The 12,548-nt window shown below is 50.4% G+C and overlaps 1 gene segment (V, D, J or C); it reads left to right on the top strand.

The window, feature by feature from the left end:
• The first annotated feature begins 1,048 nt into the window (after positions 1-1,048).
• On the top strand, positions 1,049-7,938 carry LOC119964953. The segment is given in 4 exon segments: positions 1,049-1,178; positions 1,365-1,665; positions 2,082-2,113; positions 7,084-7,938. Coding segments are annotated over 4 exon segments (711 nt in total).
• The last annotated feature ends 4,610 nt before the right edge of the window (positions 7,939-12,548 follow it).

Below are 12,548 nucleotides of genomic sequence, written 5' to 3'. Positions count from 1 at the left end.
GTGAGGTCAGGGATAACAGGTCACTGAGGTCAGGGGTAACAGGTCAGTGAGGTCAGGGGTAACAGATCAGTGAGGTCAGAATTACCAGGTCAGTGAGGTCAGGGGTGTTCTGGAATGGTACTTGGGGTGCGAATCTTCGGCCTGTTGTGCTCTCGCTTGAGCTCATCCATCTTTGAGGAAGTCAGAAGGTGGAAAAAAGGGAAGCTGTAGATGTGATGTACAGGGAATTCCAAAAGGTATTTGGTCAGGTGCCACACAAAATGTTACTGCACAAGATATGGGGCCGGATTCTTCGCCGCAAGGTTGTCATGGGTGGGACGCGGACCCTGTAGAGGTCCTTTGACCTTGGGCGGAATGTCCGGTCACCGGGTGGGCGTGGCTGGAGAATCCCGCCCATGATCTCCTGGTATACAGTGTAATATCTGAATATGGATGTAGGATTTTTTGGTTAACAGAAATCAGGGAGTGGGGTAAATGCTTTGTTATGCGTTGGCAAGCTGCAACTACAGATCACGTTAGTCTGCAGGTCCAGCAAGTGATCAGGAAGGGAAATGGAATGTTGGTGTTTATTATAAGAGGAACAGAAAATAAAAACAGGGACATTGTACTGCAGCTGTACAAGGATCAAAGTTCAGAAGAACGAGACATGATCTTCAATAAAGTTATCCTGAGGGGACTAATAGAGTGAATGAGATTGTTACCTCCTCTCAGGTAGAGGGAGATGAAAACAAAGAAGAACAAATAGAGAAATAAAGTGAGGGAGAAAGAGAGATAAAATCAGGGGGAAAGAGAGAGAGACAGAGAGAGAGTCTGAGGGACAGGTATCAATGGAGGGAGAGAGAGGGGGAGAGCAAGCAGATACAGTGAGACTGGAAGAACAAGACAGAGAGACACAGAGGGAGGGGGAGAGGGGGAGAGGCAGAAAATAAGGGTCTGATACTGAGTAGTAGTGAGTAGTGAGTGAGAGAGAAGAAGAGGAAGTGAAGGTGCTGACGTGGTGTCTCTGCCTCATACCATTTACATATTGAGGAACGGGCAGTCAGACTCCCACAGGCTGCAGCTTTATAAAGCAGAGCCCAGTGAAGGGAGAGTTTATCAGTAACCAGGCACAGGGACAGGAGCAGACACCATGATTTCAGCCATCCAGCTGATCTGGCCTCTGGCATTCTGCATCGCAGGTACAAATCTCTCTCCTTCCACCTTGAATATTTTCCTGCTCTCCATTTCAATCCAATTCTACTGACTTGTGATTGAAGGGAAAATGCTGAAAGCAGAGGAACAGTCAGTGTCTCCAACAATATCTCATTGTACAGGCTCTTTCTGTGACAGTTCTTACTTCACTCTGTTTCTCTATTACCCCTCAGGTATCAGTGGAGACATCATCATGACCCAGTCTCCCCCGGTGCTGTCAGTGAGCCTGGGCCAGACCGCAACCATCACCTGTACGGCCAGTCAATCTGCGAGTGGTGATGTTGAATGGTTCCAACAGCGAGAAGGTCAGAAACCGGCTCTGCTGATCTACAATGCAGCAACTCGATTCACAGGAATATCCGACCGATTCACCGGCAGAGAACTGTCCAGTACAAGGTTCACCCTGACAATCAGCAATGTGCAGAATGAGGATGTCGCTGATTATTACTGTCAGCAAAGTGAGAGCTGGCCATACACAGTGATACAGAGCCTTACAAAAACCCCAATACACACAGCCCCACCTCGTCTCCTGACCACGACCCACAGTTTTATATAACATATAAACAGTTTTATATAAACAGAAAAAAGGAAACTGAACAAATTATTTTCACTGTCCACTGCACACCCCAGTCACTGAAGGCCTCAGGTTTTTTACTCTCCATGTCCACGTATGAAGAGCAGCTGAAAGATTTATCATTCAAAATTAGACTTCTCAAATCTCCCAACAAAACACAGAGACATTGAGAGAAACAGAGAGAGAGAAAGAGTGAGAGAGAAAGACAGTAGTGAGTGAGAGACAGAGAGAGGCAGAGAGAGGGTGAGAGTGAGTGAGTGAAGCAGAGAGCAGAGGTTTTTGTACAGCCCCTGCACTGGAAGCTGTCAGTGTGGCTTACGTTCGGTAAAGGAACCAAGCTCAGACTGAGTAAGTAAACCCCAATCCTCCGTTATTAACCCTTTCAATACCGAAACTTTCTCAAACACAAATGCTGAATAGTTGAAGGTGTTAGTGGGGAGCTGCAGTGAATGAAATGGTTCATTGAAGAACACTGTGTAGAACAGGGTGCCCAGCTGTATTTCTTTAGTTCCATTCCCCCCTTTAAGCAGCAAGATATAAGTAAGCAGCTTTTACCCACCGTGTGGAGGAGATCTGGACGTTTGCAGACTGTGTTCACATTCCTGGACCATGGAGTGAAATCACTCACTAGACTCCTGTCAGTCTGTGTGTGACAGACACGGGCAGAGTTTGATGTGAGATCTGGCTCCCTGTCACACTCTCTGATATAACTAATCACAGCCACAGCAGCAGCACAGTGAGACACCGAGGTCCCACTTCCCCCAGCTTTAACTCTGCTCTCTCCACTCCCTGCTTATCTCTTAGCAAAGTTCTGATGACAAACAGGTCCAGCAGGGCTCACAATCCAGTGGCTTCAGTGTTCCAGGCTTTTGGGGAGACTCTCAGTTACTTTCTCTTTGGGTCGAGTTCAGTCTGATATTCCTGATGCAATATTCCTGAAAATCCCTGGAGATATTTTTATTGTTTGATGTGATGTGTGATCTCTGGCTGGGCCAGCATTTATTGCCCATCCCTAATTGCCCTTGAACTGAGTGTCTTGCTCGGCCATTCCAGAGGACATTTCAGAATCAACACATTACTGCGGATCTGGAGTCACTTGTAGGCCGGACAAGGTCAGGATGGCAGGTTCCCACTTCAGACCCACACATCCCATAAATTAACTTTTAAAAATGGCCCAAACTCCACTTTCCTGTCGGTCCCCATAACCTTTGACCCCCGTCAATCAGAAATCTGTCGAACTCAGCCTGGAATATATTCAATGTCCCAGCATGCACTGCTCTCTGGGAAAGAGAATTCCAATAACTAACGACCCTCTGAGAGAAGAAATTCCTCCTCACCTCCTCCTGAAATGGAGATTCCTTATTTTTAAACTGTATCCACTCATTCTCGATTCCCCACGAGGGCAAACATTCTCGCAGCATCCACCCTGTCAAGCTCCCTCGGAATCTTATATGTTTCAATAAGATCACCTCTCATTCTGCAATGAGTACAGACCCAACCAGCTCAACCTATCCTCATCAGACATTCCATTCCTCAGTGGAATCAGCCCAGTGAACCTTCTCTGAACTGCTTCCAATGTTGGAACATCCGTCCTTAAGTAAGGACTTCCAAAGATGTGCAGGTTAGGTGGATTGGCCATGCTAAATTGCCCTTAGGGTTGGGTGGGGTTGCTGGGTTACGGGGATAGAGTGCAGGTGTGGGCTTAAGTAGGGTGCTCTTTCGATGGCTGCACGGTGGCGCAGTGGTTAGCACTGCTGCCTCATGGCCCCTAGATCCTAGGTTCGATCCCTGCTCTGGGTCACTGTCCGTGTGGAGGTTGCACATTCTCCCTGTGTTTGCGTGTGTTCCGCCCCCACAACCCAAAAATGTGCAGGGTAGGTGGATTGGCCACACCAAATTGCCCCTTAATTGGAAAAAATGAATTGGGTATTTTAAATTTATTTAATAAAAAAAGAAAATGTAGGGTGCTCTTTCTACTCGATGGGCCGAATGGCCTCCTTCTGCACTGTAAATTCTATGATTCTATGACGCCAAACCTTTCCCCAGTACTCACGGTGTAGTCTCCCCAATGTGCTGTATAGATGGAGCAAGACTTCCCTACTTTTATACTCCATCCCCCTTGTAATAAAGGACAACATTCCATTGACCTTCCTCATCACTTGCTGTACCTACAGGTTAACTTTCTGTGATTCATACACAAGGACACCCAGATCCCTCTGTACCACAGCTTTCTGCAGTCTCTCTCCATTTCAATAATATTCTGCTTTTCTATTCACCCTAATAAAGTGGACAAGCTCACATTTCCCCACATTATTTTCCATCTGTCAAATGTTCTCCCCACTCACTGCACCTATCAATATGCCTTTTCAGACTCTGTGTCCTCCTCACAACTTGCTTTCCGACCTATCATTTTATCATCAGCAAATTTAGCTACAATACTCTCATTGCCTTCATCCAGCTCATTAATATAGATTGGAGAGTTAAACCCACAAACAACAGCCATCTTCCTTTGTGCTGGGTATGACTCCAACCAGCGGAGAGTTTTCCCCCTGATTCCCATTGACTCCAGTTTTGCTCGGGCTCCTTGATGCCAAACTTGGTCAAATGCTGCCTCGAGGTCAAAGGGCAGTTACTCTGGCCTCACCGCTGGAGTTCAGCTCTTTTGTCCATGTTGGAACCAAGGCTGTAATGAGGTCAGGAGCTGAGTGACCCTGGCAGATTCTTAACTGAGCGTCAGTGAGCAGGTTATTGCTGAGTAAGTGCTACTTGATAACACTGTCGTTAACAACACCAATCATTTTGCTGATGATCGCGAGATGATTGACGGACAGTAATTGTCCGGATTAGGTTTGTCCAGCTTTTTGTGGACAGGACACACCTGGGTAACTGGTCGATGCCAGTTATGTATCTAAACTGGAACAGCTTGGCTGGGGGGTGTGACCTGGACACAAGACCACCAGAAATAGGGGCCGGATTTCTCCAGTGTTGCTATTCAATTTTCCCACCAGCAGCACATCACCGCCAACGGGTTTCACAGCGGCATCGGGTGGTTGCTGTGGCAAATCCCTTTGACAATCGACGGACAGATATAATCCTGCCGCCAGTGAATGGCACGCAGTCAATAATCACGCAGCTTTGAACCGGACGTTCCCGCACAGGAGCAAGGATAGATTATTCTGACCCCTGGACACAGAGGCTAATCGTAATCTCACTCTTGACCTGAGCCCAGGGCTGGGCAGCAAGGTTTGAAGTGAAATCTAGAACCTTCTACACTGGCAGCCAATCAGTATCCTTTGTGAAGTGTGTTGATCCACGTCTGCTCCAACGTTCTGGGATAAATTTCTCCGGTTCTGTGTGTGATTTGAAGTTTGTTAATGTTCAACCTGTTCCCCCAGAAATACTGATCAATAGTTCGAGCATCCTGATATATTAATAGTCTCTTAAATGGGACACTGCATCTTTAAATTCTCTCATTATTAACTATTTCAGTGCTGAATTTGTAGTGAACTTCTTTACAAATGTCTAAGTAACATTCCAAAATGATTTAATCAGCTTAACATCAAAACTTTACCTCCTGACACTGAACCAATTTGAAATCCAATTTGTCACTTTCCCTTGGATTCCATCAGCTTTTAATTTCCAAACCTGTCTGTCATTGGAAACTTGGCAAAATCCTTGGAAAACCCATGTTGTCAACATCAAACTCACTCCCGTCATCAACCCTCCTCGTTCCCTCCTCATCAAATTCAAAATCGCTCCCTCAGCCTATCTCTTCCTCCCTTTTTAAACAATGGTACAACATTATCATCCACCAGTCCTCTGACACCAAGCCTGTAGTCAGAGAGGATTGGAAAATAATGGTCAGAGCCTCCGCTATTTCTTCCCTTCCTTCCCTTAGCAGCCTGGGATACATTTCACCCGGGCCTGGGGGTATCTCCCCTTTCAAAGCTGATAAACACGTTAATATCTCCTCTCTCACTATCTTTATCACATCCAATATTTCACAATTCTCCTCCTCATGAACTCCAATGTCTGCTTTGTCCCTCACATTAGTGAAAACTGATGTAAATTATTCATTAAGAACCATGCCTTCCACCTCCACACACAATTGCATTTTGCTCTCTAATTGATCCCACTCATTCATTAGTTATCCTCTCACAATGGCCGGGATTCTCCCCTACCCGGCGGGGCAGGGGGTCCCGGCGTAGCGGAGTGGCGCCAACCACTCTTGATTCGGGCCTCCCCAAAGGTGCAGAATTCTCCGCACCCTGAGGGGCTAGGCCCGTGCCAGAGTGGTTGGCGCCACGCCGACTGATGCCAAAACCGGCACCAACGACCTTTGACGCACACCGCCCGCCGGGTGTCGGGGCTGGCCGAAAGGACTTCACCGGTTTGCGCATGCGCTGGTGCGTCAGAGACGGGGGGTGTCTTCCGCCTCCACCATGGTGGAGGCCGTGGCGGCGGCGGAAGAAAAAGAGTGCCCATATGGCACTGGCCCGCCCGCCGATCGGTGGGCCCTGGTCGCGGACCAGGCCACTGTGGGAGCACCCCCCGGGGTCCTATCACACCGCGCCCCCCCAGGTCCTCGGGGGCCTGCTCGCGCCACCAATCCCGCCGCCACCAGAGGTGGTTGAAACCACGTCGGCGGGAGAGGCCTGTCAGCGGCGGGACTTCGGCCCATCGCGTGCCGGAGAATCGCCGCGGGGGGCACGCCGATCGGCGGGGCGCGATTCCCGCTCCCGCCGATTCCCGGGTGGTGGAGAATTCCAGCCACGGCGGGAGCGGGATTTACGCCGGTCCCGGGTAATTCTCCGAACCTGCGGGGGGTCGGAGAATTCTGCCCAATGTCCCTCACACTTGCTTTGTGTGAACATATTTGTTCTGAAACCTCTCTATCTCCAGCTTGAATATTCTCCCCGGGCTCTGTCACTGTTTTACCATCAAGTCGCTGTTTCCTGTCCATTTTGGCAAATCCCAGTTTCGGAAAATTGACCTTTTCCCAATTTAAAACTTTTCCTCTTGGTCTGCCTTTACCCTTTTCCACAACTGCCCTAAATCTAACTGAATTATGATCACTATTACCCAAATACTCTCCCACTGATACTCCTTCACCTGCCCAGATTCAATCGCTAAAACTGTCCAAAACTGCTCCTTCTCTTGTTGGGATTGTTCTGTACTGGTTAGAAAGGTTGCTCCGAATGGATTGTCAGAATTCCGGATCATCTATACATTGACACATGTCTTGATTCCAGTTAATATTTGGGAAGTTGAAATCCTTTATTAAGGCAGCAATTAAAATTCCTTCCTCTTTCTTTCAGGCCGTGAGAATTCACAACCCACACTGACCCTGCTGCCCCCCTCCCTGGAGGAGGTCAAGACCAAGGGCACTGCCACCCTGGTGTGCCTTGCCAATCACTTCTATCCTGATGAGCTGGTGGTGGAGTGGAAGAAGGATGGTGCAGCCATTTCAGATGGGGTTCAGACCAGCAACTACCTGCGAGCTTCGGACAACACCTACAGCGTCAGCAGCCTGCTGACCCTCTCTGGCTCTGCCTGGGAGTCCAACGCCCGCTTCTCCTGTGCCCTCACCCACGTGAGCCTCTCCTCTGCCCTCAGCAAGAGCATCAGGAGATCAGAATGTGCGTAGAGTGTTAGAGAGAGTCCACAGAGGAGACACAACTTTAAATAGAACAGGGGTGAGCTGGGAGGGCAAAGGTCATTATCAGCACTGAATTACAACTCACTTCCTTCTCGGGACTGGGTCTGAGACACTTCTGAGGGTCAGGGGTTAAGACATGTTTTTGGGACATTGTAGAGGGATATTTACTCTGTATATAATCCCATGCAGCATCTGTCCTGGGAATGTTTGAGGGGACAGTGCAGACTCGTGATGCCAAGTAAAACCTCTCTAAGATGCTGAAGACTGTCAGCTGTACCAAAATAACGTGACCCCTGAAATCTCTGCTTCAGGAAACCAGACCTCCTTCCTGCTCACCCTGCAGTTACAATTTAAGGTTTAGTCACCGTTTAAATGGACAGCATTCTCATGTCATTGAGAAAATCTCCATATTTTCATTGTGAATTTCTCCAGCTTCCTCTGGCTGGGCTGTTTATTCAAGTCTTTCTTCTGACAATGTAAATCTGTAAAAGGTAATAAACATTAAGAATATTCAGTCTGTGTCTCGTGTATGCTTTGAAAATGTCCCTCCTCCCCATCAGCTGATTGGCTGTATTTCAGCAAGTGATTGTCATGATTGGTTGGTTGGTCTGTCAATCAATGACACATCAGCAGAAGATTGGATTCAAAGACAATTATCAATCATTTAAAAATGATCAGTTTTATTTGTTTTGTGAGGGTCACGAAGAATCCAGCACGAGTTGAAGGATAGAAAGAAATAACATTTATTTACAATAACATATTTAGACAACAGCAGCAGCAACTCCCTTGCTGCTCACTCCTCTCTAGCTGGTTCCAAACTGGCCAGCTTTATTTATGCAGCGAATCTGCTTATGATTTCTGCCCCAACCCCCTCATTGGGGAATCTCGTACTCCCAAAGGATTGTGGGATTGCCATTAGTCCCCAGCCAGTGGGAAGCAGGCAGGTTCCACACCCCAACCCTACCCCCTTCTGTATCCATCCCTGGAAAATCCTATTCTCCAATTCACTTCCAACGGCACTTTCAAAATGCCAATTATCTGTCTCTGGCCCTCCGATCACCACAACATTTCTGCAGCCACTGATTTACTCAGGGAGCAATGTAACTGGGAATGAACAGGCTCCTGTTTTGGGAGTGTTTAGTGGGGAGTTTCCCAGAGCCTGCAGTGCTGAAAATGATCCCGTTATTAATGGGGACTCTGGGATATTTAGGCCTTGGTGAGGAAGGAGCCTCCGAGGCCGCACTGACATCCACTTCCTGCGAGCTGTGCCCGTCAGTGCAGGGAGAGATCAGGGGGTGATCTTTAAATGCTGCCCCCATCTCTCAACTCCCAACGCGGCCTCCGGATTCCCCAAATTACCGATTAGGGGGTTCTCGACCCACCCCCATCCACCCAGTCAAGGCAGGGAACGCTCGGGGCCTGATCCCAGGCTCGGGGCCTGATCCCAGGCAGCGTGGCAGTGCCAGCCTGACACCCTGGCAGTGCTCATGCCATACTGGTCGTGCCTCATGGACATCTTGGCAGGGCCAGTGTGACATTGCCAGGGTGACCAGATGGCATTGCCAGATTCACCAGGTGGCACTGCCAGCATGCCAGGCTAGCACTGCTAAGCTGTCTCCAACACCCTCCACCATCCCAGAGATACTCACCTCGGCGGGGCACCTTAGTGAAGAAGCCCCTGGGACACTATCTGGTGCCACCACACACATGCTCCAGTACAGCAGGCGGAGGTAAGAACTCCCGAGGGCGCGGACGGACGGAGGGTGGGCCGGCCCCAGGAACTAGCTGCCATCCAGAAGGGTGTTGGGGTGCTGGAACGGACAGTCCCATCGATTGTGGTGATGCAGTCGCAGATTCAGCGACTACATGAGGGATTGTTGGTGAGTATCCAGCACCTGCAGGAGAAGGTGGAGGAATCCAACCGCGTGCAGGAGCAGGAGGTGGTGCTGCCATGGTGACACCCAGGTCCGCAGTGGAGGCCTTGGGGCGAGGGTTTCAGCCCTGGGTCAGCATGTCCAAGGCTTGGGGCACACTCTGCGGCCGCTGGCCTCGGCCCAGTACAAGGCTGCCCCCTCACAGGCAGCAATGTGCCAGACACTGCTGGACAGTGCAGTCACAGCGGGCAGAACAGGGCAGCACCACACTACCCGGGACAGTCGAACAGCAGCCGGGTCCATCCAGGCTCATTTGCCCCAGAAGATGGCCAGCAAAGGGGACCCAGGTCACAGAGTAGGAATCACAGCAGGCAGCCTCCACTCCTGATATACCATCTGAGGATCCACCTGGAGGTAGCATTCGGATCTGTAAGGACAGAAAATTAGAAAGCAGTTTTCACAGAATCACAGTATTTACAGTGCAGAAGGAGGCCATTCAGCCCATCGAGTCTGCACTAACCCATGGAAAGATCACCCTATCTAAGCCCAAACTTCTACCCCATCCCGTAACCCCACCTAACCTTAGGGCAATTTAGTATAGCCAATTCACCTACCCGTGCACATCTTTGGCCTGTGGGAGGAAACCGGAGCACCCAGAGGAAACCCACGCAGACAAGGGGAGAATGTGCATACTCCGCACAGACAAGTCGGAAATCAAACCGGGACCCTGGAACTATGAAGCCATTGTGCTAACCACTATGCTACCGTTCCCCCTTATGAAAAATGAAAATCGCTTATTGTCACGAGTAGACTTCATTGAAGTTACTGTGAAAAGCCCCTAGTCGCCACATTCCGGCACCTGTTCGGGGAGGCTGTTACGGGAATCGAACCGTGCTGCTTGCTTGCTTGGTCTGCTTTCAAAGCCAGCGGTTTAGCCCAGTGTGCTAAACAGTGCCCTATGCTGGCATGGGTGCAGGGCACAGTTTAGTGACGGGGGCTAGGGCCCAATCTGTATATTTGTTGTCACATTAAACAGCTGTTCACACTGTTACAACCTGCCTTGGTGCTCTGTCGGATGGGTGTGAGGGGTGGGCTGGTTAGGGTCTGAGCTGGCCAGATAGCGTGCGTGGGGCAGGGGAAATGGACGGTTGTTGGGGGTTGGCTTGGCTCAAAGGCCACAGTTCAGCCAACGCTCACCGCTCCGGTGTCCCATTCCCTCGCCACCCACAACTACCACCGTCCCAACCTCCGCCACATCAATGATTTTTTTTAACAGACAATTTTATTCAGGTATTTTTGGCATTGTAAACAATAACAATATACATTAATGTGCAAATACCAATTACAAAAAACATAGTAAAATAACAGTACCACTCTCGCAGATAGACCGGCCTATTCTCCCCCCCCCCCCCCCCCCACTCTACACTATTCTACCCCACCCTCCGCTGATGATTAGTTCCCCGGGAAGTAGTCGATGAATGGTTGCCACCTTCGAGCGAACCCCGATAGTGATCCTCGTAAGGCGAACTTGATTTTTTTCCAAGCCGAGAAAGCTTGCCATGTCCGACAGCCATACTTCAGTATTTGGGGGCTTCGAGTCTCTCCAGGCCAACAGTATTCGTCACCGGGCCATCAGGGAAGCAAAGGCCACAACGTCGGCCTCTATCCCCTCCTGTACTCCCGGGTCTTCCGACACCCCAAAAATCGCCACCTCTGGACTCATCGCCACCCTTGTTTTCAGTCCCCGGGACATGACGTCTGCAAATCCCTGCCAGTATCCCCTGTGTTTCGGACACGCACAGAACATGTGGACATGGTTCACTGGCCCTCCCCCACATCAGGCGCAGCACGGTAGCATTGTGGATAGCACAATTGCTTCACAGCTCCAGGGTCCCAGGTTCGATTGCAGCTTGGGTCACTGACTGTGTGGAGTCTGCACATCCTCCCCGTGTGTGCGTGGGTTTCCTCCGGGTGCTCCGGTTTCCTCCCACAGTCCAAAGATGTGCAGGTTAGATGGAGTGGCCATGATAAAATTGCCCTTCGTGTCCAAAATTGCCCTTAGTGTTGGGTGGGGTTACTGGGTTATGGGGATAGGGTGGAGGTGTTGACCTTGGGTAGGGTGCTCTTTCCAAGAGCCGGTGCAGACTCGTTGGGCCGAGTGGCCTCCTTCTGCACTGTAAATTCTATGATATCTAGCACACTTGTCCTCCAGCCCAAAGAATTTGCGCATCCGGGCCACCGTCGTGTGGGCCCGGTGAACCACCTTGAACTGAATCAGACCGAGCCTGGCACATGTTGCGGTACCATTTACCCTCCTCAGAGCGTCTGCCCATACGCCTCCCTCCAACTCCCCACCAAGCTCCTCCTCCCACTTAAGTTTCAGTTCCTCAGTCCCTGTGTCCTCCTTATAAGCTCCTTATAAATATCTGAGACTCTCCCCTCTCCTACCTCACCCCTGGAAACTACCCTGTCCTGGATCCCCCTCGGTTGAAGGCGTGGAAAGGACGGGACCTGTCTACGTACGAAATCCCGCACCTGCAAGTACCGAAAGTCATTCCCCCGCGCCAGCCCGAACTTCTCCTCCAGCGCCCTCATGTTCGCAAAGCTCCCTTCCAGGAACACGTCGCCCATCCTTCCCACCCCTGCCCTCTGCCACCCTCGAAACCCGCCATCCATCTTCCCCGGGACAAATCGGTGGTTGTCACATATTGGGGACCAGACCGACGCTCCCACTTCCCCCGCATGCTTCCTCCATGGCCCCAAATCCGCAAAGCCGCCACCACTATAGGGCTGGTGGAGTACCTGGCGGCGGGAACAGCAGGGGAGCCGTGACCAGGGCTGCCAAGCTGGTGCCCCTGCATGAAGCAGCCTCCACCCGCTCCCAAACAGACCCCATACCCACCATCCATTTCCTTATCATGGCGATGTTAGCCGCCCAGTAGTAGTTGCTGAGGTTCGGCAGCGCCAGCCCCCCCTCGCTACGGTTCCGTTCCAGCATGCCCCTCTTTACCCGCGGGGACTTCCCCGCCCAAATAAATCCCAGGATGATTTTATTGATTCTTTTAAAGAATGAAAATAGGGAGACACTGAAAAATAAACAGGAATCTCGGGAGAATCGTCATCTTCACCGTCTGCACTCTCCCCGATAGTGACAGCGCATCCCACCTCCGAAACTCGCTCCTCATTTGCTCCACCAGCCTGGACAAGTTCATCCTATGCATCTTACCCCAGTCGCGCGCCACTTGTATCC

Source organism: Scyliorhinus canicula, chromosome 4 (assembly GCF_902713615.1).
Source record: "Scyliorhinus canicula chromosome 4, sScyCan1.1, whole genome shotgun sequence".
Lineage (NCBI taxonomy): Eukaryota > Metazoa > Chordata > Chondrichthyes > Carcharhiniformes > Scyliorhinidae > Scyliorhinus > Scyliorhinus canicula.
This window is presented reverse-complemented; position numbering and strand designations above follow the sequence as displayed.